This window comes from Maylandia zebra, linkage group LG15, assembly GCF_041146795.1.
Source record: "Maylandia zebra isolate NMK-2024a linkage group LG15, Mzebra_GT3a, whole genome shotgun sequence".
In the NCBI taxonomy this organism is placed as follows: domain Eukaryota; kingdom Metazoa; phylum Chordata; class Actinopteri; order Cichliformes; family Cichlidae; genus Maylandia; species Maylandia zebra.
The window spans coordinates 38,777,688-38,805,570 of record NC_135181.1 but is presented as its reverse complement, the minus strand read 5'-3'; the positions used below and the strand labels follow the sequence as shown (position 1 = coordinate 38,805,570).

General features: G+C 41.5%; 2 protein-coding genes across 5 annotated transcripts in view; one reads left to right on the top strand and one right to left on the bottom strand.

Annotated features, from left to right (window-relative positions):
* Positions 1–27,352, top strand: part of psmd1 (proteasome 26S subunit, non-ATPase 1) — a 36,658-nt gene extending 9,306 nt beyond the window's left edge. The window contains exons 17-25 of the mRNA XM_004561961.6: positions 11,531–11,645; positions 14,518–14,634; positions 15,511–15,613; positions 19,154–19,323; positions 20,537–20,629; positions 21,007–21,093; positions 23,278–23,433; positions 24,960–25,125; positions 27,156–27,352. Coding sequence (XP_004562018.1) covers positions 11,531–11,645; positions 14,518–14,634; positions 15,511–15,613; positions 19,154–19,323; positions 20,537–20,629; positions 21,007–21,093; positions 23,278–23,433; positions 24,960–25,106 — 988 coding nt within the window. The 3' untranslated portion in view covers positions 25,107–25,125; positions 27,156–27,352. The remainder of the gene's footprint in view (positions 1–11,530; positions 11,646–14,517; positions 14,635–15,510; positions 15,614–19,153; positions 19,324–20,536; positions 20,630–21,006; positions 21,094–23,277; positions 23,434–24,959; positions 25,126–27,155) is intronic.
* On the bottom strand, positions 49–8,492 carry htr2b (5-hydroxytryptamine (serotonin) receptor 2B, G protein-coupled). Of its 4 annotated transcripts, XM_004561960.6 has the most exons (5): positions 7,975–8,486; positions 7,031–7,609; positions 2,825–3,025; positions 1,763–2,223; positions 1,389–1,535 (listed from the first exon to the last, which is right to left on the bottom strand). In XM_004561960.6, the coding sequence occupies exons 2-5, from the start codon at positions 7,305–7,307 to the stop codon at positions 1,521–1,523; spliced, it is 954 nt and encodes a 317-aa protein (XP_004562017.2). In that variant the 5' UTR covers positions 7,308–7,609; positions 7,975–8,486; the 3' UTR covers positions 1,389–1,520. The 4 variants fall into 4 exon arrangements, with proteins under 4 accessions (XP_004562015.2, XP_004562016.2, XP_076730509.1 ...); XM_004561958.4 differs by having other exon boundaries at positions 49–2,223; positions 7,975–8,492; XM_004561959.4 differs by having other exon boundaries at positions 49–2,223; positions 7,031–7,590; positions 7,975–8,492.
* Positions 27,353–27,883: the final 531 nt, after the last annotated feature.

Here is a 27,883-nt window from a genome sequence, read left to right as displayed (position 1 = left end):
ATATGAATGTGGAGATCAACAGCATAACACACAGATGGTTAGAATTTGGCCTTTTTATCAGGAACACAAGAAATATTTTATTAAACACATGTAGATTTCCATTTAAAGTGAACATTTTCTATGTACAATCTTTTTAAGTGGACATCTTTTTAACATGTCAAAACAGCAGGCTGCGATACACGTACAAGAGTGCTTTTCAAAGGTCCAGCAAATACATTAAGTATCGTTTCAAGAGTGCAAGGCGTTTATGTCTGTCTGTGTTGTCTTGACAAAATATAAGCATGTAGATGGTTTACAGCATATTTAGACAGCAAAAGTTGAAAGCATCAGAATAGGAAATGTACTGTATGCTGCATTCAGGGAGTTTCCAGGTCATCATGATGTCCTGAACTTTGTGGATGTAGTGTTCATAGTTGAAAATAGATCCTTGTGTAACTGATGTAAACAAACATTAGCGATCACTTACTAGTTTCTAAGTGAGGTCACCACCTTGAACCCTGGAGGGCAAAACAAGCCTTCCTTAGACTTCATGTGCTTTACTTTCACCAGAGTTATTAAACCAAAATGCCAGCTAATGTTCACAAGCCGCTCAGTTGTTTACAGCTGCTGGGCAAGTAAAGATAATGGCACTAAATGCTAACACACCTCTCCTGAGGCTGCCGTACAAAAACAGCAGCCAAATCCCACCAAAGGCTAAATTATATTACATTATTATAAGCTTAACAGATGAGTTTCACCTTCCAAACGTGGCATTAGTGACCCATCTCAATCAAAAATAGATAGACCTGCACCTACTGTTGTTTTTGTTTTGGGGTTTTTTGTGTATGTGCTGGTGGCAGTGTAAGTGCACTGGGGGGATATTGTTACATATTGCAAATATTGCCAAATGGACTGCAGCTTGTGCAATGTACACTTTACAAGTATGGAAAAACATGCAGTATTTTAAATATCAGTGTTTTTGAAAGTTGATCTGGACATTTGCAGCTTGTAACATATTAAAAACGAGTTCTCTGGTGCTCTGATGCTCTGAGTTAGCCAGCATTTTGGTGTTTTGCCCTCTAGGTGTGCGCTACAAAAGACTATGAACAGTTTGGGGTTTGTTGTCTTGCCATTAAATGTATCCAATTGACAGAAACATCTGTTCGTGACAAGCCTTTGTCTTGAAAGAACTCAAATTTGCAACATAAATTTTATCCACTTTAAGTACCCCCCCCACCCCCACCCCACCCCCGATTTATATTCATTTGCTTTGCGTGTCCATAGTCTATACACAGCTAACATGTTCCTCCTGCTTATCATCTTCATTTTCAGTCAGAAGTATTGTGTCTAGCACAACACCACTAGATGACTGTACAGGTGGTTGCCGACACCTCAGCGGACTTTGGTAGGCCACAGCTCCAATGCCGTTCTTCATTCCCCGTTTCATGAATAGCTTAGAGTTCTCTGCCATGGAAGATTTGATTGAAATCCTTGTTAGAGTCCACTCTGCAGTTGATGGCCTCAGATGTCCTCCTGACAGGTTACTGGCACAGCTCCTGTAATTACAGGTGATGTAACGTGTGAACGCCTGCCTGAAAGTTTTGTTGAATAGGGTGTAGACCAGCGGGTTAATACCTGATGACACGTAACCCACCCAAACAAAGATCTCCATGAGCTGGGCAATGACGTTGGGATCACACCCTTTGCATAGCACTGAGGTGATATTTGTAATAAAGAAAGGGCACCACATGACTACAAACAGGAGGAAGACTATGCCCAGTACCTTGGATGCACGCTGCTCGTTGCTCAGAGTCTGCATGGACTTCTTGCCCATAGTTGACATCCTGCGAAAGGACTGTTCGTATGGCGTGTGAGCGATCGTGGTGCCTGCATTTGGCTTTTCCTGCATCCGGGGAAGTCTGCTGTCCAGCACATTCATTTGCTCGGCTTCAGTTGAAGCCATAGACTGCTCCCTTTGAAAAACTGTGGACACCGCCAGAGAGCTAAAACGCTGAGTGACCTTTGACCTGAGCAAATAAACCTTTTTGCGCAACACATGGACAGTGAGTAGATAGATGACCATCATGATAGTCAAAGGGATGAAGAATGCTGATAAAGAGCCAAATATGATAAAATCCCAGAAGGTGGTTGGTTTCAGCAGGCACGTGTGGTTGCTGTTGAAGGTGATGTTGTTGGGAAGGTGGTAGTTCTTAAGGCCCCTAATAGGAATTGGAATTGCAATACCTAGAAAAACGACAACAACATTAAATACTGGGAAACACTGGTTATTACCACACTCATTGGATGAACAGCTTACTGGCTTGCATTTGTTTTGTTTTTTCTGCAAATGCAGTAATTTTTCATTTGAGAGAAAGAGCTGCTTTTACTGAAATGTGTCTCCAATAACAAGGCATGACTGATTGCAGCATCTTTGTGTTTACAAAATCTAGTAAACTAATCATTCCTGGCAAGTCGTCACCCCCCTCAAAATAAGCCATGGTGTACAGTAAGCTTTAAAAGTTTAAATAAAGCCACACCTGACAGCCAAAGTGAATGTTCCCTTAGTGGTGTGAGTACTGAGCTGCACTGTGCTGTAAAGGTGTTTTCATGTATTTAACGTAAGTTTTTGAGATGCAGCTGATTTTACCTTTTATTTTAAAACTTGGATGTGATTTAAAGTCACAGTGGACTTTAAATCACATCAGTGCTGTTTATATATATGTTGCTGTTTTATGTCATCTGGCATGCATTTCTGAGTGTAAACCAGGTCTTGTTGGGGCTTTTATGTTTTGAGTTTTGACTTTAAAGACTGCTGTAGAGCTGAAGGCTGAACTGACAAACTTACAAATGGATATGAGCCACACCAGTGCGATCTTGACCAGCGCTTTTGCTCTGGATTTGTACTGGCTGTGTTGAATCGGCTTCTTGATGGCAATGTAGCGATCCAGTGAAATGGCACAAAGGTGCATGATGGATGCAGTAGAAAAAAGCACATCAAGGAAGAGCCAGATGGGGCAGAGAAACTCAGGAAGAGGCCATCCAGAGTCTAAAGAGAAGATGAGATGGAAATTAGAGTTGGCAGATAGTTTAATATACTTGTGGTGTAACTCGTTTTCTTGCCAAAAAGAATGCGGTCATACTCTCTGCCCGTTAGGGTAGATATCAGACAATGGCAACGGGTTTGAAGTAGCACTCGTGCAAATGATTGCTGTTTGTTTATCTGTGAGGAATCACTTTACTGGAAAAAGGAGGGTTCGCCGAGTGTTTATGGAGCTCGGAGCTCTTTATGTAGATGTGGCAGAGACTGCGCTCAACAGTAGTGTTTATTTTGAGTTCTGGGTATAAAACTGGCAAGTAGTTGTTCTGGCTTTTGTCTCGTCATCCATTAACATAGTAAAAGACAGTTGTTGGAATTTTCCTGTGTTATGCCCGTCTCCTCCGCCTCCTTACTGCGCTGCTTTCTCGTACTCTGTTTTGATTAAGTTTGACATGGAAGCTTTTCTCCCCCCAAATGACAAATGATTGACACTTTTGGAAAGTGTTTATTTGTTATATTAGTTTTACAATGTTACTAAAGCAATCCTGCCCTTGTAAGCTTATTTTTTTTTATAGTTTTTTGTTTTATGGTTGCCTTTGAAAACATCCTAGTTCCACCACGTGGCAGCCCATTAAAAACTTGGAGCATAAAGCAGAGCTCTCCTGTAGTTCCTAGTTATACAAGGCTCGTGTCAGCACCTCAAAGTCATTTGCAATGTTTTTTCTTTTCTTTTTTTTGGTTTATAAGGATTACAAAACTGCTCTTTGAACAGATGTGGGTGTCTAAGAGTCAACAGTGCAGGACTTTTATTAAAAAAATATGGGGATGAAGTGTTATTACTTAAAAAAGAATAAGAATAATTTGCATTTCTGGCAAGTATAAGAAAGAATGTGTTTATAGCACATTGCACAGTAGAAACAGCTACAATATCCACATCTCTTTAAATAAAAAAAAAAATAGAATAGAGGAGTTCAGAAAATCTAATGTATTAAATTACCACATTATTGGTTAGTAGAGAGCTGGCTTCTCACTTAGGCTTTTCTTTTTTCTTTTTTGGCTACAAGTTGGTTTATTTTAAGTTTACAAGAGTTTCTGTTCACATAGCTCATATTTTAAACAAGAGGACCTCTTACATTTTCCAGGTGTCTGTATACTTCTGCTCAGCAGATGTGGAAGAGTGGCTGAATACTAGAAACATTTTCTGGATTGGGTGTGTTGCATCATCTTTTCTTTGAAACCTATATATTTTAATTCAAAGTAAAGTGGGTTTCTCTGCCAGCTGCAGCCAGCTCTACCTGCCCTACTACTTTACTCCACGAGCAAGTCTGAACGGATGATCAAAGATAAAAGGAGGTTATAGCTGTTCAACTGGAGACACTTTGGTTAATAGAGAAATCAATTTTGTTTTATATGTGATTGGATCGCTAAAGGTAAAGGCCTAATAATTATAGTGACATTGTATAGAGCTGAAAAGAAAAAGAAATGTAACTAACTAACGAACTTCAAAGGACTAGCTGTTAGCCTCTCTGCACCTTCCTCACCTGTTATTAGATTATAAGAAGGGGGATAAAGGTTAAAAAGATAAATTGGACTTCAACCACCTTCATCATTTGCACACGGCTACAAAGCAAACACCTCTGGACACCGGACCAGCACATCTCTAGCCTTAATTAACAATGATAACAGTCTTAATTTACACAACACACGCACAGCTTTATTAGTCTGTCAGCTTACATGTGTTTTTATTGTTTCTGATTATTTCAAGCCCAGCACAGCTCATCGACCCCACCTTACAGTTGTATCACTGATTTCACTGAAATATTTAGTTTAGTTGTGTTGACATTTGTGGTATTAGTGTACCAATGTACTATAACCTTGTCTATGTGACTTTGTTTATTTCGCTAAAGGTTGTTGGCACAGCATGACTGTCCGCACCGTCGTTAGCTATCCTTCACACTAACACGCTGTTTCTGTCTGTGTCCTCATGACCTCTTCCAGTTCACCTCAGCGCTTCATCTCTCTCTAAATAGGAGAGGATGACAGCTGCCTGGGTCTTAAAATATATTTCACAAAAGCAGAGAATATTTTAGGAGTCTGTTTTTTGTTTTTGTAGACCTTTGTAACCTTTTAGCAGATAGAAATACTGCTGGAAAAATTAAAGAAATACATTTTAATCACAGTTGGTGTTTTCTCTCAGTTACGTGACTGGACTAGTTCTTAGGACTAAATATTTTCGGCCTAGATAAATTGCTTTAGAGGTTGCCGTATTGAAGTGATGGTTTGAACGAAGAAAAAAGAAATCAATACCCTTTCAGTTTCTTTTATGTTTCAAAGCCAGCTGCTTTTAGCTCAATACCCAGGTTTTTCATGGATCAGAAATCTGCACAGGCTTGTTGAACAGAAATCTGTGAGTTTTGTTGTTATATGTGGCTGTTTGATAAATTAAACTGTTTATTATGCTTGATGATGAACCCAAAATAAGTGTGGTTTAAAATACTAATTTTACTGATGATTTCTCCTTTGGCTGTGACTAAAACTTCTTTGGAGGGTTTACTGGGTGAATTTTGGGCTCAGTGTGCTCAATTATAGCAATGTGAAAGGGGATTAAGCTTCCTGGTAGACTGATGAACAGGCTTTATATGTTTCTAATGTGGAGAGTGATGTAAAACCCTTATAGCTGGTATCCTTTTCAATCCAGCGATCCAGTCAGAATTTAAATAGCATGTTTCCAGACACAGATTTGTTACAGAAATAGATGCAATGGCAGATTAATTGTAAAGCCCTTCTTTAATTAGATTCTGCATTAAGGTAAGCGCTTGAGCAGCATCTCTGAGCAATCTTACTTGTGCAGCTTTCAGTGTGACACATCCACATCTGCGCTCTTGTGTGTTAGGCATAATTATAATCCAGCTCATTATCTTTCAATTGAACTAATGGAGAATAATGCGTAGCTTTGCCATAGCTCTGTATTTTGTTGTGGTATGAAGAGGAAAAAAAGAGGATACAAGTCTAAATCAGTTCCTGTGCAGCTGTATTTGCACAACACTATTAATGGAATTAATGGAAAAATGGCTTTCCATTGGTAATAGTCCCAGAGGCAAGTCGTTCAGTCCAAGCTGTGGACCTGGCACCAAACCTTTGCCAGAGAAAGTAGACTGTTCACCGTCCACTATCTCTTGTTCTATTTCATCTAGAATAATTTGTTTAGAGATAGTCTTGATTGGATCTAATACTGCCTCTCAAATTGTTTTTCTCCTCTTCTGTTATCCCCAAGTCTTCTGGTCGTTATGCAGATATTAACGCCTAATGAAGGTTTAATACAAGTTTGCTGTGAATTAGGGGACATTCTTCATTAAATCACTTCGGTCACGCTTGAACTCACTTTAAAAAATTGTTTTCAAAATTTGTTGGTGGTTTGGACATCAATTTTCAGTGTTCTTCTGGATATTATGATCTGTCGGGGCGATCGTGGCTCAAGAGTTGGGCGTTCGCCTTGTAATCGGTTCGAGCCCCGGCTTGGACAGTCTCGGTCGTTGTGTCCTTGGGCAAGACACTTCACCCGTTGCCTACTGGTGGTGGTCAGAGGGCCCGGTGGCGCCAGTGTCTGTGTGTGTGAATGGGTGACTGGATGTGTAAAGCGCTATACAAATACAGGCCATTTACTATATTAAAGAAAGAAATATAATCATTCCAATGGTGCTTTGTTCAGAGTCACACCTTAGACATGGGTGAGGTAATGTTGGCAGTTGTTTGCTGGGGGAGCGTCTGGAGTTTAAATACTGTTTATTTTGTAAGCATAATAAAAAATATTGTGATTTTTTTTTTTTTTTTTTTTTTTTTTTTTTTTTAAATAAATGTAAACGACCTTTTAAAAGGGAAAAAATAAGAAATGTTATGCTTGGGTTTCTAGGATTTTTACCTGTGCAGCTTTAATACTACCCATATAATGTAAAAAAGCATATGCAGTATATGTGCAATGAAGCTGTCAAAGCCAAAGCTCCGTGCTAAACTTACTGTAGAGAACAGTGACCAATGCAATGGGCATCACTAGGAGTCCCACCAGCAGATCGGCTACAGCAAGTGACATTAGAAAGTAGTTGGTAGCATTCTGCAGCTTTTTCTCCAGCGACACAGCGAGAATGACCAGGATGTTTCCTCCGATCGTGGGGATGATGACCATGACAATGAGCAAGGCAGCCCATTTCAGCTGAAGCTCAGACACTTTGCCTGCGTGTGAGCTGTTAGCCTCGAGCTGTGCCATGGCTGGCTGAGACAGGGTGCTGCTGAGCATACAGCGGGCTTGAGTGTAGGTCGGGGCTCTAATCTTTCTGGTCTGGGAGACTCGGTCAGCATGGTCACTGGGTCCCACAGGCAAGGGCACAGGGTAGGGTGAGACAGTTCAGGGGCGGCACACAAGATCCTGCATCCCGTAAAAGCCAAACGAAGATGATCTTTGTTCTTATAAAATCCAAAGCTGGCAATAATCCCAACACGATTAGTAGCTCCACAGTGCGATGTTCCGCAAGTGAGCAGGGGTCCTCACTTTCCCAGGCAGCTGACACTCTTGACATCCACTTCAAAGAAGAAATAGGTCTGTTAAAGGGGTAGTGATTAGTCATTTTCTTTACCCGAATAATGACAAAATGCAGCAATGGTAAGTAATAAATAGAGCAAAGACAGTCAGATCATGAGTTATGTGAATGCCAAGCTGGGAAAACAGAGTGATGGCTTAAAAGCTTTTCAGATTTCTTCTGTTATACAGTTAAAGGTTAATAAAAGATGCAAGTTGTTTTTATACGCAGTGTTTCAGCTGATATTTGTTGATTAAAATTAGTAGATGAATGTGTAGGATTTTGAATTTATATACCTTCCAAAGCAGTGGTTTAAATGATGTCGAAACCCATTTTCAAATAAAAAAAATAAACTAGTATTGTGATAGTTTTGCAAAAGTTTCTTACCTGTTTCCCAAGGTAATGTTAGCTGTCCTTCTCCTTTTGTGTTTTCAGCTCTTTAAGTCTTTTCCCAAACCTTTACGTCTTAACGCTGTTGAACACTAAAACAGTATTCTGAGCTGGGAAAAGAGAGCCGCTTGACACCCCGTGCATTTCACTCTTTGCACACCTTGTAAGGTGGGACAGCTTGGTCTCTTTTAATGTCTCCTATCTCATCTTTAAATTTCTTCCCTTCCCATAGAAGAATGTGACAGAGAACGCCCTCCCTCAGCAGCGAATCCTAAATCTGTCTTAGTCTGAAGCGGTCCGTGATGTGGAATTTATTCGCTTCCACATGTTGGAGGAACTTCCAGTCTCGCTGCGCGTCACCTACCGCGATCACAGGTTTAAAACTTTCAGATGTTGTTGCTCCTCTGGTGCTCTCCCGTTCTCACTCGTTGCCTCTCGTCTGCAGCCTGCGATCAGCTCACGCTCGCTCTCTCTCGTCCCCTCCCTCCCCCTTCTGCTTGCAAGTGACTCAGACTCTATACAAAACAGATGAATGTCTTCATGATGGCAACATGCCAGTTGTTCTGGGAGGTAATTTCCTTCAACACCGCCGTCCTACTGTTTATATTTGTCACTTTCTGTTCACTCCTCTGCTCGAAGAAGAGGGGAGGTAGGAGCACTGTATGGGGGGAACCTTTTGTGTAGAGGTACATGCTTGAAAATGTACTTATACTACATAGCTGTTAAAGCCTTTTGTCCTCAGTGAGCTCACATTGAGAAAATCTCAGGAAACCTTTTTTTAATAGATGATATAGATTTTAAGAAATTATCCCCTATTTATGTATATTTTTGTTTTCTCTATAGATTTTTTTTGCTTGTAGTCATGATGTTGCTTTGATTTTTTGCTTTTAAAAGCAGATTTATTTATTTATTTATTTATTTATTTATTTATTTTTTAAGTGAGAAGTTCAGAGTGTACCCTTGGATATTTTAGATGATACATGCCCCTTGTTTCTGTCAAGGTGGCAGTACATGCATAAGATAATCTGCTCTCTTTTACTTTGCTTATCCTTTAATGAAGTTTAATCTCTTCAGTCCCAGAAGTTGAAATTTTTTAAATGCTTAAATCATCACATCAGGTGTAGCACTGTGATTAGAGGCAGCATCTATCTCTCCAACAGCTGCTTTTACCCGAACATGTTTTCAGTATGATAACTAATCTTATTTCTTGGGATCTGCATGTTTGCCAACTTTTAAACTGCTGCAACATTAAAGGAAATAAAAACATTATGTACCATTAGACGTGACACTTTTTTTTTTTTCTCCCAGTTTAAGCAGTTTAACAAGTTAACAGTCTGCCCTTTGGCAGCTGCTTATCACTTATTATTATAGCAGTATACTCACACGTGTTTGTTTTGTTTACTCTTTGGATGAATTTTGATTACCTTTTAGCGTAAACTATAAAAGCCACATGACCTCTTGTCTAAAATTAACATTGTCCAGGTGTTTTTCATGATGTATTTTACAGCTGCTTCCTGTAACAGACAGGAAGCAACCGAATGTGATCTGCAGTCATACAGCAAGACCACATCAATGACTGCAGATCACATTTCATGCAGAAAAATTACATGTTTTAAGATTTTTTTTCTTTGCTCTACACCTGCAACTTTGACTTTGAGTGGAGTCATAAACTTGGTGCTCGGTTTTTTTTTTTTCCTCGTCTCTTTCCTTTGAGTTAATTCTGAAGTTTTTAAGTCCATCACGCATTACCAGGATATTGAACTTGAAGTCGAATTCCAGACGTCACAGCTTCACAGGCTTTCATGTGAAACAAATGCTGAATATTGATTTCTTCTCTCCATCTCACTTCTTCTATTTTGATGGTGGTTAAAGGTAATCTTTTACTGAAAAAAGCTGAAAAGGCTTCAGATTGAGCTATTCAGATAACCAATCGCCAAAGTTTTCTCAAGGTGTGCTTCAAGCTATTGTGCAGTCAGTTTCAAAAAAGCATCATAAATATTTTTATTTAACCTAAATGCTTATTCTGTGTGAGCCCTTTACAGTTTGGCTCTCACCCAAATGTAGATTGAAGGACACCGTCCGTCGGTCTACAGGAATAGAAAAAAACCCTCTGGAGGTGACACTGAAATCTGATCCAAATCTCTCAGTGATTGCCACTTGTGATCTCGCTAAATCCTAATATAATGGTCGAGCTGAGCTTTTAATTCCAGACAGACCAGTGCAGATTACTCACTGCGGACATGCCTCCATATTGATGGACAGTTTAAGAGTTTGTGGCTTTTTGTGTGTGTGTGTGTGTGTTAATCTTATTATGACATATTTTTCTGAAGGGGCAACTTATTAATTCCAAGATGGAGTTTTTCCAGTCTATAGTGTTTTCTACTTCTGTTGAATAGGTTATATATTCTGTCCATTAACGCGACTGTTTTTAATGATGAGTAAAAAGACTGATTCAAACATTTCTTTCTATGCTTTATAGTTGTAAGGCTCATAACGAGGTGATTATAGCTTCAGTTATTGGACCCAGTGTAGTTCATCCAGTCAGTAGTGAAGTAAGTCATCTTTGTGAAGCTTTAAAGCTTCCAAGACTGTTTTTACTGAACTTATACCATAATTTTCATATAATTTGTGAACACATTTGTAGAATAATTCGGCATATACACAAACACAGTTTAAAGCCTTTTTTTTTTTTTTTTAACGAACTAGAATCCAATAAGCACCACTGTTTCATTCTCCTGCTTTTCTATTTGTTCTGTGGATCATTGAGCTTTTAGTGTTATGTGAGAAACAGGGACAGCCTCTTTATTTCCACTATAGCATTGCTGGGTCAGTTAGTTAAACGTGGCCGTTCTCTGTGATCCTTGAGTCACTGATTGGCATCTGTTTGCAGTTTAAAGCAGACCAACTCTTCATGCAAAACTCTGCGTGATCTCACCAATCAGCCTACCAATTCAAGCCCGGGCAGAGCCGTTGTTATCACAAGGGAATTATCAGATAATGTTCAACATCATGTTTTTGTTTTTTCCCTCCTCTTTTGTGCGTTTGCGTGTGCCCGTGCATAATTTGCTTCAAAGTGATTTTTGTTTAGTTTTGTTTTTTTTTAACTAAGAGAATTTTTACTCAGAAAACAATAACGACTGTCACCCGCTGAGCTAAATTTTGATATGATCTTGCAGGTTGTGCCTATATGACTAAAGCGGTGCTGGTAAATATGTGTTTATTTAGCACATTCCTTCACATTTGTAGGAATTTGTAATGTTTTTACCATGTGGTTAATATTGTACAATTTACCCAAACCATTTGGTTAGGATGTCCTCACTAAGATATGAAGTGTGTGTGTGTGTGTGTGTGTGTGTGTGTGTGTGTGTGTGTGTGTACACCAAATGTAAAGATTTGGGGAAGTTTGTGAGAGTTTTTGATTGTTTAATTTTTCTTTGATAAATCACAGCATCCAGAAAGCTGTGATTAGTCCAGCAGCAATCTTAACTGATTAATGACATTTGTCTGTGATTAACTTCAAGTGCCTCTTCTTTCTACCCCTTTGTGTCTCCAGGACCCCAGAGCAGTGTCCCAGTGTGGTTTCTCTCTTGTCAGAAAGTTACAACCCTCATGTACGCTGTGGGGCTGCCATGGCTCTGGGCATCTGCTGTGCAGGGACAGGCAACAAGGTCAGTGTCTTTTCCTTCTTCTGCTCCAAAAATCTTTTCTGTCTTGTTTCTGAGCAGCTGCTATCAACACGTACTGCAATACTTCAAAATAAAAAACTGTCAGGAAACATTGGATTTTGCTAGCCGGACTTGCACTAGAATATAGACTAATATGTTATCAACAACATGTTTTTTATAAAAAAAGAGGAAAATATCTTACAATGGTGTCGCTGGTTTTCTCTTTACTTGAGGTTAATAGAGGGCTTCAGCCTTTTAAAAATTGTCCAGTCTTCCAGCTGTGTCTTATGAACTATATTGATTTAAGCATAGAACTAGACCTGAACTTTTTCTCTCTTTTAAATATGTCTTTACAAAGCACTTACCCCTCCTGGAGTTGGTAATCACAGCTAGAATTAATATTTTTTTTAAACTATGTGTCAAAGAAAAGCTTACATAGTATTTCCTTTACCACAAACGCAGCATTACACCTGCTGACTTCATTTGTCCCATGCGGCTTCTTTCTCCTCTTGGCGTAATGTGCATCAGCGATGCAAAGATTGTCTATGCTGAATGAACAGTTTCTCTTTAAATTGATAGCTTCCCTGTGGGGCTGGGGTGAGCGAGTACAGACTGACGTCTGTAACCTCTGCAGGAGCATCTACAAGAGCTTGTCTGCTTTCTTATGTCACACAGAATGATGGCAGAAGACGAAATGCTAAAATTTATGGCATTGTCAAAAAACTAATTACACCAAGATCATGGGAGAAGACTGCATTTGAACTTCATTTGTTTCAAGAGTGCAGTAATGTCCTGCCACAATTTCCTTACACTGCTTTGTAGATACTCCTATTCAGCACAGAGGGAAAAGGGTTAATTGCAGATGAGTTAGCATGCATTTTGTTTGGCTTCTCCAAAAAGAGGGAGGGAAGAGGACAGAAGACAGGAGTGCTGTCGCTCCCTGAGATGTTGGCTGCTCAGTCTTGGGTGACGCAGCCACAGCAGAATGATAGCATCCTCTTTGCACCCTCTTCCTCACTGAGACTCGAGCGTTAAGGAGAATATTTTGGACCAAGTCAGCCCAGAGGCGTGCTGCAGGCGTGATCGGCTCCGAAGCTCCACCGCTTGGTTTTTCCCTCGAATAAGAACTCGAGTACGTTAGAGGAGTGATGATGTTGTGACCAAAGAACTGGGTCACCTATTTAGAGGATGCACATTTGTTTGCTGTCATTTACAGCTTGGAGTTTGATGATATTTACTGGGCTGCTGCTCCTGATCTGTTTATATACTTGAAGGAGGAGATATGAACTGGAAAGTTGAGGAATGTTTTAACCGAGGCTGTTTGTGATTTTCTTTAAAAAAAAGAAAAAGTTCACTTTGTTTGGTGGACCTGATGGAAACACCGTTCACCAAAAAAATGTGTGGAAATGTAATCTTAACACCAAGCAGACTAACGAGACCTGTCATGTGATACTGTTTTATAAGTGTGTAATAAACTGGAAGTTACGTGGCGTTAGACCGTGCTCTGCATTGCTCTATTTATTTGCACAAGCCTGCAGACAGTTATTAGCAGAGCTCAAATGAATCTAATTTAAAGACTGAGCCACACTGGAGCTCAAACATGAAGAAAACCCTGGATATGGATTAACGTGATCTTAAGTAACCAGTCCGCTGCACTTGATTGGATCTGACAGTAAATACTTTTAATTACCCCGCCTCCACCCCACCACTATGTCCTTCCAAGAACATATCACGGGCAGGATGTGGTGGACTAGTGTTGGCTTTCCACTCTTAACATATCATCCTGGTGCACGAGTGTCTCACCCAGCTGAGCTGAAGACATTCATGAAACATGGTTTATTTTACCTCCACTGTCATCATCCTAGTTTGTTTCTCTTTCCTCGGTGGAGCTGACGCCTCCTTCTGAGCCTGCTGGTGTAGGTTACAGTCATTTCTGTTCAGGAGAAACAAAAGTAACAATGATAGACTGTCTGAAAAACACAGGGGAGAGCAGAAAGGAGGAGGCAGCGAGGTAGTCCTGCCTCACTCATTCATTCACAGTAATCATGGGAGGAGACTGATTGTTGGACAGTTGTCAAGGACAACCAGATATGAATGACACTAATGTCATTAATTTGTGAGGTCTGGTTGCCTCTGTTGATAATTGCCTCTCCCGTATTTAACCAAACAGAAATATCCCTGTTGCACTGATCTTTCCTGTTGGGATTTTTTCCCTTTTTCATAATAAAATACATTTAAAGTTTAAAATAAAAAGTTGCATGCATTTTTTCCAAAAGAAATCAGAGAGGTGATTTTATTGTTGTTGGGTTTTTCTCTGGAAAAGAAAGAAATACTGCATAAATAATGTCACAGAAGTTCTCTAAATTGTTTTAGGAAACGTGGCTCATTTTTTCCTTGTAAATATTTGATGTCATCTACTAGCGTGTTAACAAAAATCACTGTATTTACTCCTCTTTGTGAAAAATGATGTACTTCAAGTTTACGGCATAAAAATATGCTGATTGTTTGGGCTTTAACAGATAAATGAGGCATTTTCAGCCTGATGACCTAAAACTTACAGTGAGGTTCTACAGATCATTCTGTGCAAGAGACTGAATTATAAAAGACCTTCAAGATTATGAAGGCTCGGTCCATTGATTTTTGAAAATTGTCTTATTATTTTATAGAAGCAAAACCGTCACATCTGTCTTAACAGTCTAATCTTCAGTACCAATCTTCGAGAAATGCTTAAAGCTCCTCTAAGAACATTTTATCATTTAAATCGTGAATTTGAGTTAAATATGAAGGAATAATTTCCAGGCCTGCAGTTTGAAAAAAGTGAAAATGTTGTATATTTAAACCAATGTTTCCTACTCTTCTGTGTTTCTTGTCACAGGAGGCCATCAATCTCTTGGAGCCCATGACCAACGACCCTGTAAATTACGTGAGACAAGGCGCCCTCATCGCCTCTGCCCTCATCATGGTCCAACAGACTGAAGTCACCTGTCCCAAGGTAAGTGAGCAGGCGTAATTGGCCGGACCAGCATTCAGTGAGACTGTCTGCACTCTTCAGTATAACTATAAAACAGAGGAACTTCCTTTTGGATGTAAAATGTACACGAGTAGAAAAACAAAACTGCTCTGTTATTGCACGCCGGTCTTGGCTGATTCATAATACGATACCAATGAGACAGAGGTTTTGTTGAATAAACCGTGAGAAGGAAAAAACGTGGGAAGACTTGACTGAAAGCAGAAAGTATTAGTATTGTGAATGCAGAAGGAATAAGGTCTGTGCCATGGAAGACTGAAGAGTGACTAGTCCCAGCATAACTGCACGCACTCACCCTTGAATCACCGCATACTTTGTCATAGACGGTTAAGAAATACCAGATGCATTTTCAAAGAGTCTTCATCTGCACAGCAAAGGTCTATAAGCCTCGAGGCAGTATGCAGAATTTTGCAAGAGGTAGTTGTTTATTTCTTTTTTAGCAGCTGAATATCTATGACCCCACCCCCCCCAACACAACCTCCTACCATTGTAATTTCCAGTTCTGCTGTGGAGTTGTAGACAGGCCAATAGTTTGCGGGTGGTGAAATTAGGCCAAATATGTTGAAAGCAACCTAGCAGAGCATTGACTTAGCTTATTTGCAAAAACAAAACTTTATGTTCTTGATGTTGGAACTCTGACAGGTACATCATCATCACCACAGGTGTCACAAAGCTGATGTGCTGTTAATATTCTGCAGATACTGAGTGAACCTGATAAATGCGTTAAAGCCTGCGACGACTGCGTTTAAAATCTTTGCTCTTTCCTTTATATGTTGAGCACCTCCTGCTTTATTGCAGTGTATTTTTAAATTAATTTTCCTAATTTCATCTTGACTCTAGGTGAACCAGTTCAGGCAACTTTACGCAAAGGTGATCAACGACAAGCACGATGACGTCATGGCCAAGTTCGGCGCCATCCTGGCCCAGGGAATCCTCGATGCAGGTCGGTCTCCAAACAGAGTTGCTGTGGGTTTATCCATGTCAGTCACTGAGTGAGAGAATGAATGGGTATGCGGTCCCGCCTGCCTCACATGCCTTCACCACTTAGTGGAGTACAAAAAGATGTGTAATTCTTAATTACACGGTAAAACAAGTGAACGGCTCTACATGTTAGGTGGGTTTGTGGTTTTGTGTGCGCCTTAATTGGAGTTCCTTTGCACTCGAGCAAACAGTAACCCCCTCCTTTGGCTGACCACCCGTGCATTGCGTTTCTGGAACAGATCATGCTAAAGGTGCATTAGCGCCTGCCAGCCCGTACCTCAGCTCCGCTCTGCTCGCAGCCATATGGCCCGTCGGTCTCCCTGCGGTAATTATTGTTTGTCTGATAGTCTCTGTGTTTGTGTGTCTGTGCGGCTGTTTGTAGACACAAGCAAGCAGCTTGTGTGTGTGCGTGCGTGTGTGTGTGTGTGTGTGTGAGGTCCTACAGAGCTGCATATCATCACATGGAGAACTCGTATGTATGCAAAAAGAAAACCCCAGTGTAAGGGTTTCATCTAAATACAAGTATGTGTGTTAATAGCAGGGAAACACACTGAAATACACTCTCAGGTGTTGCATTCTTCACAAAGTGAACCCGAGCACCTTTACATGACACTTTTTTCTTTTCTTCATTAAGCACAGCATTGGCTCGCTGTTAACTCGGCCCCTCTTGCTCTCTGATTAACGGTCATTTTGTTCTGGGTAGATTATCCATGTTGATGACCGACAGGATTTCCATCATGCTTCAGATCAGGCGCAATAAATTCAGGCCAGGATGTCCCTGCTTGAGACCAAAACCCCTGATTCTTCCCACCCTCAGCTCTCTTTCCTGCACAAGCTGCTTAGCCCTGTTTTCAGTGCAGAATATACACTACTCCCGTTTGAATGTCAGACATGCTCAGGCTCATGCGGTACGAATGTTTAAGTATTCTCGTCCTTCCAGGGCCTTGGGAGTGTTTGAGGTGCAGGGGTAATTGTATTTAATTTGACTGGCGGAAGCGATTAGAGCTCAGTTTCATGATAACTGGTGCTCATTACCCTGAAAGCCGTCAGTCTCCTGCTTTCCTTCTCTCACTTTGCGTCCACGTCTTTTCCTCCCGCCTGTATTTTCAGGCTTTCTCCCAGTATTTGATGCAGTCTGAATCAAGTGTAATTAGCTTTCGCATTCTTATGTAAGAAAAAACAAGAAGAAAAACCAAATCATGCCACGTCTTGTTGTTTTTATTCGATGGAGCTGTTTCTTCACACCCAAACATGCAGGCCGGCTGTTGATGTAGTCACGTTACACCTTTTTAAGGGATCGCAGTGGATCTGCGCACCTCCCTCACCTACTCCTTGGAATGAAAATTGGCCCACCAAAGTGAGAGTTGGCGAAAACAGCGGGTGGGGGAGAACCTGTTACTGAAGTGCACTCAAGCTCTTCTAAGTATTTAAGAGACTCTCAAGCACACGCTCGTGGTGCGTTGAGCTAGCCTCGTTACTCATTCTGGCCAACATTGAGCCCATGGGACTGGAATGTCTCGTACACCGGCTCAGATTTGAAGATAAGGCCCCGTAATTAAATCATCCGAGTGACCTCAGGTTAGAGTCGCTGTAGGAGAAGAGGGCAGCAGATGATTTAAGTGCTATTGTTTAGGCTGATATTACTTTTAGTTGGAAGGGCTACTCCCTAGTAACCTTGTCATTAAAAAAAAGAAGTGGTTTTCTCTTTATCTCTATAGAAATGATGAATTCATCCTGGTTGCGCTTCCTCTTCCTCCTCTTTCTGTCTTCTGCCATCCCTCCCTTCTGTTTATCCAAGAATTGCTTGGGTGGGCTGTTATTCTTTTGCTCTTTCAAGTTACACCCTTGACCCCTGTTAATCACCCTTCTAGTCATTTTCATAGATAAAAATAAAATACGATATAAATAGATGTCTTTTTGTTGAAGTCAGCAGAACATCTTGATATTTTTGAACCTTCAAGCTGAGATACACTGCCTGCACAAAGAAAATTTTTTTAAAAAATTATATAATATTTCCTTTCAGTGTTTCTTTATTTTTTGTTGCCAAGTTCTTGTGTTATTGATGGGAGAGTAGCACCTCTGAAATGTCCTCCAGAACAATGCAAAAGATTCTCAGTGGGGTTAAGTTGTGGGCTCTGTGGAAACCGGTCCATGAAACCTGGCGTGAGGAAAATCTGGTCATTCACCATATTCGGACAGTCAGGTGACCTTGTTTTTCGCCACACAATGCTGCTGTTTAGTCTTTGCATTTTACGTGACCCTGCTAGAACAAATCGCATCTTTCCCACCTCCTTGGGCGATGTCTTCCAACATGGCTGTTTAATAAATGAGAAGCTACTTGCTGCATGAGATAATAATCATTGTAGTAATTACTCAGGGGAAGGCTCTTAACTCTTTGCTTTTATTATTTGGTGAACATTAAACTGAGCTGTGTATAAACTGTAACTGCTCAGATGTAGATGGAAAAGGCATTTGGGATCTTTTCAGGATGGCAGACACCTCTTTGGATGTAGATCACTTATTAATGCCATGTCCAGCTCAAATCGGATGATAATGAATGAGGCCTGTCATGCAGGATGCTTTAGACAATGCATTCCTGGATGTAATTGTCTTGCCATGCACATCCTCATATTTTATATTCTGCCCTGAGATCAACGGATCACACAGAATGAAGCCAGAAGGACAAAGCTCCTTTGGGTGGTGAACATCCTGGTCTGTACCCCTGTTAACCTCTTACTCCCTGATTACTCTGCCAAGTCTCAAATAATGTGTTTCACTATCAACTGTAACTGTGTCACATGAAAGAAAAAAGCTGTTTTCGCCATCAGCATTCTGGTTATTGTTCAAAGCACAGTTTCCTTTTCTTTTCCGTTTTCCCCTCGACTTAGCCCGTGACCTGGGTTTCAGTCTGTTTATGTTAGGTGTTGACGGCCAGCGGCGCTCAGCATTTCATTTGTATCATTGCGGCTTGCTTGAGGTTTGCTGCTTTTCAGTGCTCTCCTTGTTTTCAGACCTTCAGATATTATGCAAGAGCCTGTAATTTAGACAAGAGCTCCCTCTCATCAGTGGTTAGCACATAAAGCAGAAGTAGGTTCAATAATAAATGAGTGTGTCTTTTATGTTGTGGGCACCGATAAATGGGGTCTTTTTGGAAATGTACGACTGATAATTTTGGAATTAGCACTAGGCTATGATGGTAGCAAATTATATCCAGTGCTGCGGACCATGTTATGTTTGGCCCATAAGAAACATTAGAGATGATTGTAAACACGTGGGTCCGTCTGAAGATCAAAAAAGAACCAGCAGCTTAAAAACGTATTAACTCCAACATAGAGAAACATCGGAGTCCAGACCAGCTAAATCAGTGTTAACATAATCAGGGGTTCTTCCTTAGGGAGTCAAAGGTGACAGAAAATTTGAGAACCTGCCATCATGGTCTTTAAGCCTTTCTTGTCTCATTTTACTGAAATGCTCTCTAACCTTTGTGCTTTCTGTCGTCCAGGTGGACGTAACGTGTCCATCTTCCTGCAGTCCAGGACGGGTCACACTCACATGCCGTCAGTGGTCGGCCTGCTGGTCTTCACTCAGTTCTGGTTCTGGTTCCCTCTTTCCCACTTCCTGTCCTTGGCCTTCACACCAACCGCTATAATCGGCCTCAACAAAGACCTCAAGGTACCGAAGCATTTTATTATTTACAAGCCTCAACCTCAACATGTTTAAAGTGGGCTATGGTGTCTGGTAGATTAGTCCCACCTATGTGTTTATTATGTGTTTATAGGTGAGCCTTGTTTTGTATGTAGGAAACAGCAACATGAGGTCTAAGATATGGCTGCTGAGCTTGTAGTTATTGCTGCATGTCGTGCAGGAAATATTTAGCCTCTTGTCTTGGGAACAACTGTAACCAGCAGCCGACTCTTAACAAGGCTCTCCTGACTTTTTGCCTGTTCTGGCCGCCTGCCACTCGCACTATGGTGCCAAAGGATCAGCGTGACATATTGTGGTGTTAAACTGGTATTAGATGAGCTTAAGCTCTTCTGTCCTACCCGAATCAGCAGCACCGGACACCTGGGACACTGACAGCCTTTTGAGGTTTTGTGAATTCCCAACGTTACAAAGCACTAGAGAATATACTCTGTGTAAATCCCTGAATAACCAGGGCCGGGGACAGCGGGGTTTAACAGACTCGCCGCACCCCGGAAAGGTTTGTCAGGTCGAGTTCTGCTGCACAGCACAAGCCTTCACAGACGTTGAGCCTTACCATAGGTGAAAACAACATCCTTGTCACTTGCCCTGTGTTTTTTAAAGGCTGCAGGGGTGCTCTGTTGGACCATCGAGACAGTTTAAATCATTTAGTTTCAGTGAGCTTTTATAATGTGAAGGCTTACACTGAACAGAAGGGACCTGGTGCTGCTGTCGCTGGAGATCCTCTTTAATGTTTGTCTAGCCAAATCCGACAGAGCAGTTCTTCATTTTCACTTAAGTTTCAGTCTGCAGCTATTAGGAGGAAAGCACTGTCACAAGCAACCCCCTCTTGTGTAACTGGTCAAGTATTCAAATGGGTTCAGACCGAGCTAATGTAAGCCAGGCTTTCTCCAGCTTCAACCTCTCTGCAAGCATTTTTTTTCAGGTAACAGAGGATTCCCTTGCTTAAAGGTGTCTGTTTTGAAGTAACTGAAGGAATAGGAAGTGCCAAGTCCTTGAACATCATTCAGGAAGGATTATAAAATACAGCCTGTAATAGATGACGCTAAGTGGCTGTCTCTTAGAGGGTGCTTCAAACAGGTGCTCTGTACTGTAGCGAGAACGTCAGTCAGCTCATTTTCAGTTACACTGTGAACATATGAAACATGTTTACAAAGTTTTTTTATTCTCCTCTCTTTTTCAGATGCCTAAGGTGCAGTACCGCTCCAACTGTAAGCCCTCCACCTTCGCCTACCCACCAGCTCTGGAGGTTCCCAAAGAGAAGGAGAAGGAGAAGGTGAGCACTGAGGCGCCGCAGCACATCAGCTTGTTTTGCTTTCCCTTTTTCTGAAATTATTAGTTCAGGAAAGCTGATCCCGCTCCGTATTGATTTGCAAATAATTTCGAACCCTCCCTGTAAAGACTCATCATCTTCCTGCCCGTCGTGTTTATTATTGTAGAATCTCTGGCCTTTTTTTTTTTTTTCTCAGTTGCTCATTTCACAATCCAATCCTGCCCTTGGAGAATGTAATGAAAGACATTTATTTTGTGGTTCACTAGTTTTGTACATTTTAAGCCATGTTTGTAGAAGGTCTTAATGTCTGTGGTAACGTCTGACGTCGTGGAAATGTCTGTGCTCTCTCTCTCTCGCTCTCTCTCTCTCTCTCATGCCAGGTATCCACCGCTGTTCTCTCCATCACAGCCAAAGCCAAGAAGAAGGAGAAGGAAAAGAAAGAGAAGGAGGAGGAGAAGATGGAAGTGGTGAGTGGGGAAAACAACCCAACTTTCCTGATTCATTGCTAATAATCGTATTGTGTTTTTTTTCCCTGTTTAATATTAATTTTTAAAGATATTACTATTTTTTGTAGTTGTTTTGATTATTATTGGAGAAAGCAGCTTTACCTCCAGGAACAGAAAAATCCAACAAAATCGAACCGTAACCACGCTGAGGTTGCTTTTCTTAAATGAAAACAGAAGGATGGTTGTTGGTACTCAGGTCCTTCATTTCTGCAGTTGAAGTTAAAGCATTTATTATATTTTATAATCGTGAAACTCTTCAGCTGTAGCGAGATGTGCTGCAGCCGCTGTCCACCTGTTTAGCTGCTTGTTAAAAAGCTAATCAGCCAATCAGATGGCTTGTAGACATGGTTAAGATTAAAATGCTGAAGTTCAAACCAACCATCAGAATGACGAAGAAAATGATTTAAGTGACTTTGAATGTGGCGTAGTTGTTGTGCCAGGCAGGCTGGTCTGAAGCTTATTTACAGAATCTATTTGGATTTTTCTACTCAACCATCTTTAGGTTTTATAGATGATTCTGGAAAAAGTGAAAATGCCTTGTTTATGTTGGAGGAGAAAGGCCAAAGTGGAGCTGATAGGAAGGCAATAAACTCATTACAGCTGAGGCATGCAGAAGAGCATCTCTCAACACACCACACGTTGACCCTTGAAGCAGATAGGCTGCAGCAGCAGAAGACCGCACCAGGTCCTACTGTCAGCCAGGAGCAACAAACTGAGGCCACTGGGGCTGGTCAAGTTTAAAGTTTAAACTTAAAAATATGGCCTAGACTGAGTCTCAATTTCTGCTGCCTCATTCAAATGGTAGGATCAGAATTAGTTGTAAACAACATGAAAGCTTAGCCAAGATACTGAACTCCAGGTTGCTCTCCAATATTTTCATCAGAGTGCGACTGTTAGAAAGCATTTAGGTGCAGGAAAAAGTGCTTGTAATGACGGGGGGATTGAGGCATGGTGTGTGAAGCACTGTTCTACTTGAGCACTCAGTTATGCCAACAGTTCAGGTTGGTGCTGGTGGTGTAAGGGTGTGGGGGATATTTTCTTGTCACACTTCAGGCCCCTTACTACCAACTGAGCATCATTTAAACACCATACCTGAATGTTGTTGCTAACCGTGTCTATTGTTTTATGACCACAGTTTGTCCATCTGGTTCCAGCAGGATAATGCTCAGAAAGATCCAGTCATCTCAAACTGGTTTCTTAGACATAACGCTGATCCCACTGTACACAACTGGACTGCAGCATCTATGCGGTGCTTGTTGAATCTTTGCCACCAAGAATTAGGCAGCTGTGAAGGAACGAGTCCAGCCTGGTCCTTGTAAGGTGTACCTACTAAAGTGGCCAGTGAGCGTATAATATAGTGTCTGTCTTTGCTTTTCGCCTTTGGCTTCAGTCACCACGCAGCAGTCCATCTTTTCTACTAGTGTGTTTTTTGCACTTAGAGTATTTGTGCTTTTTTTTCTCCTGTAGCTTTTGTTGTTATCAAACAAATGAAAACTTTCCTGTTAGTCAAATCAAATGACAGCTGTATGAAAAATGAATGGAGTAGCGCAGCATACACCCAGTTGTTTCTTTTCTTAAAGTCTCTTGAGCTTTTCACTCATCCACAGCCAGCGTTCAGACACCCCTGTCAGTAAAGAGCCAGTATGACTTTCATTGGGATTTTCTCTGAGTGTAGGCCGTGTGTTTGATCCTCTCTGCCACGCTACATCTCAGCTCTGGTGCTGAGAGACGAGCCTGGAAACGTCCTACGCGCTCACATCTCAGGCTTTTGATTTTATTTGGCTTAACTCGAAGATGGTGGTTGAAGGAAAGGTACCCACTAAAACTGGGGTCAGACGGTTCACTTGCTTATTCATAATCCATCAGTACTCGTTGTGCCTCATTCGTAGTTTTCCAGCATTTGCTGAGCAGCCCGACAATTCATTTGCCATCAGCGGTGCCAGAGCAGGAAGAGCAGGCTGATTCACAGAAATGGAAAGATGGAGGGGGGAGGGTAGAATTTATTACCCATGACACCTCAATAATGTCCAATTCACAGTAGAAAGAAATTATTCCGAGTCAGGGACTAGATCTGTTCAGACAAAGCAGTAAATGAATATACTGTAAGTACTTCTAGTGGCCCTGATCCTCATTCTTCCTTCGCAGGAGGTCCAAGAAGGTGAGAAAGAGAAGAAGGATGAAGAGAAGAAAAAGGAGGTGGAGCCAAATTTCCAGCTCCTGGAGAACCCAGCCAGAGTGATGCCAGCTCAGCTCAAAGTCCTCACGATGCCAGAGACCTGCCGCTACCAGCCCTTCAAACCGGTAACTCAAAATCCACCAGATGTGGACCGAGATCCACATTTTCTGTTTTTTATGAACTTGATTGTTCAGATTTTACATGACATGCTTCAGAAAACAAACAAAACAAATCGAGTTAAGGTCAAAGCCCCTTCGGTCCGTCACTCCTGTTAATATCTGAGTCATTTGGTTTTAGGCCCCTCTCAGAAAATATGAACATAGCTTCTTTTACTGATAAAGTCAGCAAAGTCATTATTTTCATGTACAGATTACACCAAAATTTATTTCCAGTATAACAACATGAGGTCTCCACCACAAAACAGCACCCAAATAGATTGTTGAATGTAATCATTCTGCTCATTTTTTATTGTTTACAGCATCGGTGCTTCTGTGACGTCTCAGATGTCCCCTGAGTCACAGCATTTACACGTGATATTTCTAAATGAGTGCTAAGCATCAGAGAGCAGAATTTAACAGTGTAACAGTATCTCTGATTATTTTCCTCTAATATAAATCGTTCAAATTAAGATCCAGGCCGCGGGTTGATTTTGGCCTCGTTCGATTAAAAAGTGCAGAATCTCCCCCGTCCAGGCCCATAAACCCGAGCGCTGCGGTTCTCCTGTAAACGCTGACAGTTTTCCACAGTAAACGGCAGGACAGCGTGCACTCACCCCAGTCCTGTAAAGAGGAAGTACTGTTTGATTTTTCTGTCCAGCGAGCGAAGCTCGGTGTACTACACTGTACATGTGTCCCTGCTTGTCTAAGGTTTTGGTAATGCTGCTTTCCTTTTAAGGGTTTGTTTTAGGTTCCAAAAGCAGGTTTAGGAAGTGAAGGGAGGTTTACAGGACTTATCTTGAAATCTGCTCAGTGTTAAGAGGCTTATTATATGGAGATTAATACAAGACTTCCTGTCTTTGGGTCTCTGTTTGGCTTGTGTGTAATCTTTTACTTTTTTGGGCGCATATGTAAACCTTTAATTTGAATTATGCAAATCCTCAAAAGTATTGCTTATTTAGAAATACTTCTAATATACCTACACTTCTGTTATAGATGTACTGTTACACTGAATGTAAATATTTCATTAAATGTGTCTTGAAGAGAATTTAAAATACATTTCTGTGTCTGACCCTCTGTTTGAAACTGGATGCACATCTGTAATATGGACTTGCGTACATAACTGTGGGACTCTGTCATGTACTGGGCTCCTGCGTTTAAAGACAAAAAATATGTAAAAGTGTATTAAGTACATATAATGCACCACATGGACAAAAGTACTGGGTCACATGTATGGTCATGGAAGCCAATTCCATGAAGCTCCAAGCACACAGTTTTTGAGCGGCCGGGAATCAAACCACCAACCTTACCCCAAATGCTAGCTGAGATTTGGAGCTCTGCATGTATTCGGTGGCTCTGCTCGTTGCCATGGTAGCCTCCTATTTGAGTTTTTAGTTTCACTGAGCTTGACCCATTTTTTTAATCTTTACTAAGTGTATACAAACCTTAAACCTGTTACTCCAGACTTGTGCTAATTTCCCTCCGTATGTCACCAGCTCCATACAGGCGGGATCATCATCATGAAGGACACCAGCGAGGAGGAGGAGGAGCTGGTGGAGCCCGTCTCAGCTCACGGCCCAAAAATTGAAGAGGAAGAGCAGGAGCCTGAGCCGCCCGAGCCTTTCGAGTACATTGACGAGTAGAAACGCTCCCGAAGTGACGGTATGCTGATCATTTCTGAACTTTGGAACTTTTCGAGCGTTAAAGAATGACTGACAAAGGTGGCTTTAAATGATTTTAAGAGGCAACGCCTGTCCATGCAGTGAGCTAACAGCTGACATAGACCAGCCCCAAACCCTCCAGTGGGTTTTTAAGTCGTGTTTCTTTTTGGCATAAGCAGACGCAGAGATCACAACAGCATTAGTTTAACAGCTAGCAAATCAAACCGCTGGACTGAAATGCAGCTGCTCAGAGTAAAAAAAAAAGTTAAAACTACAGTTAATTTTGTCACTGCTCTCTAGACAACTTTCTGGCTTTGGCACACTCCCACATAGCTGTCTGAGTGTTTTCGTAGGAAGTAACGTTGTGTGATAATAACACACAACGTAGGTCTGCGTTTCTGTCAAAGTATCACAGAGTTTCACCCATCGCTGCCCGAGGAATGTAAACATCACCGCCTCCTTCCTCAGAGGGCAAACCCCCTCGCTGCACTACCCAGTGAACCTGGACGCCTAATGATCACTTGCTGCTTGTTGTGTTAGTGTTGGATTGGCTGCAGGAGTGTGCGCGATTTAGTGCGATGAGACCGATGAGGTGTCACTGACCAAATTAGGGCCTCTGTGCGTATTATGTCATGTCCCGTATGAGGTCTGAGAGCTGTGAAAGATTAAACGCTGCAGAGGTCCTTGTCAGGCCGTCCTTGTTGATACGTGCAAAGTCAATGTCTACTTTAACTGGAAGTAGGTGTTGTGATGTTGCTGGTGCTGCACTGGGGCTTTTTCCCCCTGCTGCCTGCAGTGAGCTTTGGTCACCATTTCTCCCACAACTGTGTTATAGATATTCGACTGGCTCACCAGCGTGGTCCGTCACTAGCATACTTCTCCAGAAGTATGTGGAGATTGGTCTTGGCCTAATCTGTGTAGCATTCCTTTCTTCCCAATGCCCATGACATGTCCCACCTATCAAAGCTAAGGCAAAGTTGCTGGTTGACTCAGTGATGTGGTCCTGACGTTGGAGTTCTGGTATGGAGCGAAGGGCTACATCCATGGACACAAGCGTGTGAGGGCGAGGCAAACACAGGTGCCTGTTTGGTGACTTAAAGTCCAGTTTCCTCCTATTAAAAGGGAGTTTTTCCTTCCCTCAGTCGCCTAGTGCTTGCTCATAGGGGGGCATCTGATTGTAGGGTTTTTATTTTACAACATAAAGCATCTTGGGGCAGCTGTTGTCGTGATTTGGCGTTATATAAATAAATTGAAAGCCTACTAGGAGTAAGCCTTGAAGCTCTCTTCTAAACTGAGTGGTTTCTGTCATATTTCAGACCTGCTTAAAGAACAAAATGACTGAGTTTGAATCAGAGGTTTGCAGGAAAACCCAGAAACTGTTCTAATGGTGGTCAAACCACATCTTGGATAAAAGCTGAGGTGTCGAAACGCGTCTTTAAGGGTACAGGGAGGTCATCGAATGTCGTACACCTAAAGGCCATCTCAAGTGTAGCTTTCTCCCTCAGGAACGTTTGCTTCCACGTGTTTGTCGTCATTCTGAAATTCCTCATTTGAATAGGCACGCTCCGATTGGGTCCGGTCCTACACACATCTGTCTCACAGATGTTTTATATCATATACTATTGTTGCTGACAGTGTGTTGAGCCCACCACATATTATTTATCATCAATCTCATCAACTCTCCACACTGAATACAGTTGTTCTGAACCCAAATGTAAAGGATACGCTGCTTATTGTGCATTTATCCCTCACGACAAGCACGGAGCTGTTCAGTGATGTGAACATTCACATGTTGTAAACACGAGAATCTTTTCAGTCTGCGTGTGATATGATTGCAGCTCTCTGCAGCTCCACGGGGAGAGCGCTGGGCAGTGGTGTCATTTCTTACTGCTTCTATGGATTAAATGACTTCAGCTCAATTAATAAAGCCCTGAATTGTCTTTGATTGTCTAACGTTGTTTTATTAATCAAAGGACGGGGGCGGGGCATTATTGTGACGTACTGGTAATGGCTTTTTTCCTTCCTCCTCAGGCATCAGAAGAGAGATCCCAGCATGTTGGTTCAGCGTCTCCCCTCCACATCCATGTATCCATCCACCTCTCCGCTCGACTGCTTCTTTGACACGTTCCTTTCCTGTTCTAGCTCCTCATTTGCCACCCGAGGAATGTTTTACATTCTCGTATTGTATAATTTTCAGTCCTTACAATAAAAATAACATATATATCAAATGCTGGAGCGCGTGTGTTTATTTGAGCCTGTATTTCACTCGGGGCTTGGGTCTAGGGACTTGCTAATCCCATACATTAAAACTGGTTTACATTTTGTGCACTCAGCAGCTGCTGCTACAGTCTGTCTGCTGTGCAAATGGTAAACGCGAGCTGGGGGTGAGGAAGTGTGCTTTCAGGAAAAAATTAGCTGCTGCCTTATTTTGTATGATAGTGTTTAGCAGGGAAGGCAAAACTGTAAGTCAGACTATGTTTGTCACAGGATCAGTTACAAGCACAGAAAAGTTTGAGTGATCAGTGACCTCGTCAGACTCGCTCTACACTCAAACAAACACGGATTCATGCAGCTCTGATTTACACTGTGTTGAGCATTTACTGCCTCGGTGAAAATCGCTATGAGTAATTGATAAATCTGCAGGGCATGTGATGTGAGAGGAGGTAGTCGCTGCTTCTAAAAATGTCCATAATCAAGTGCATAAATTTATGAACCTCATTTGGTTCTTTTTAAAAGTGTGTGTGTGGAAAGTAGGACTG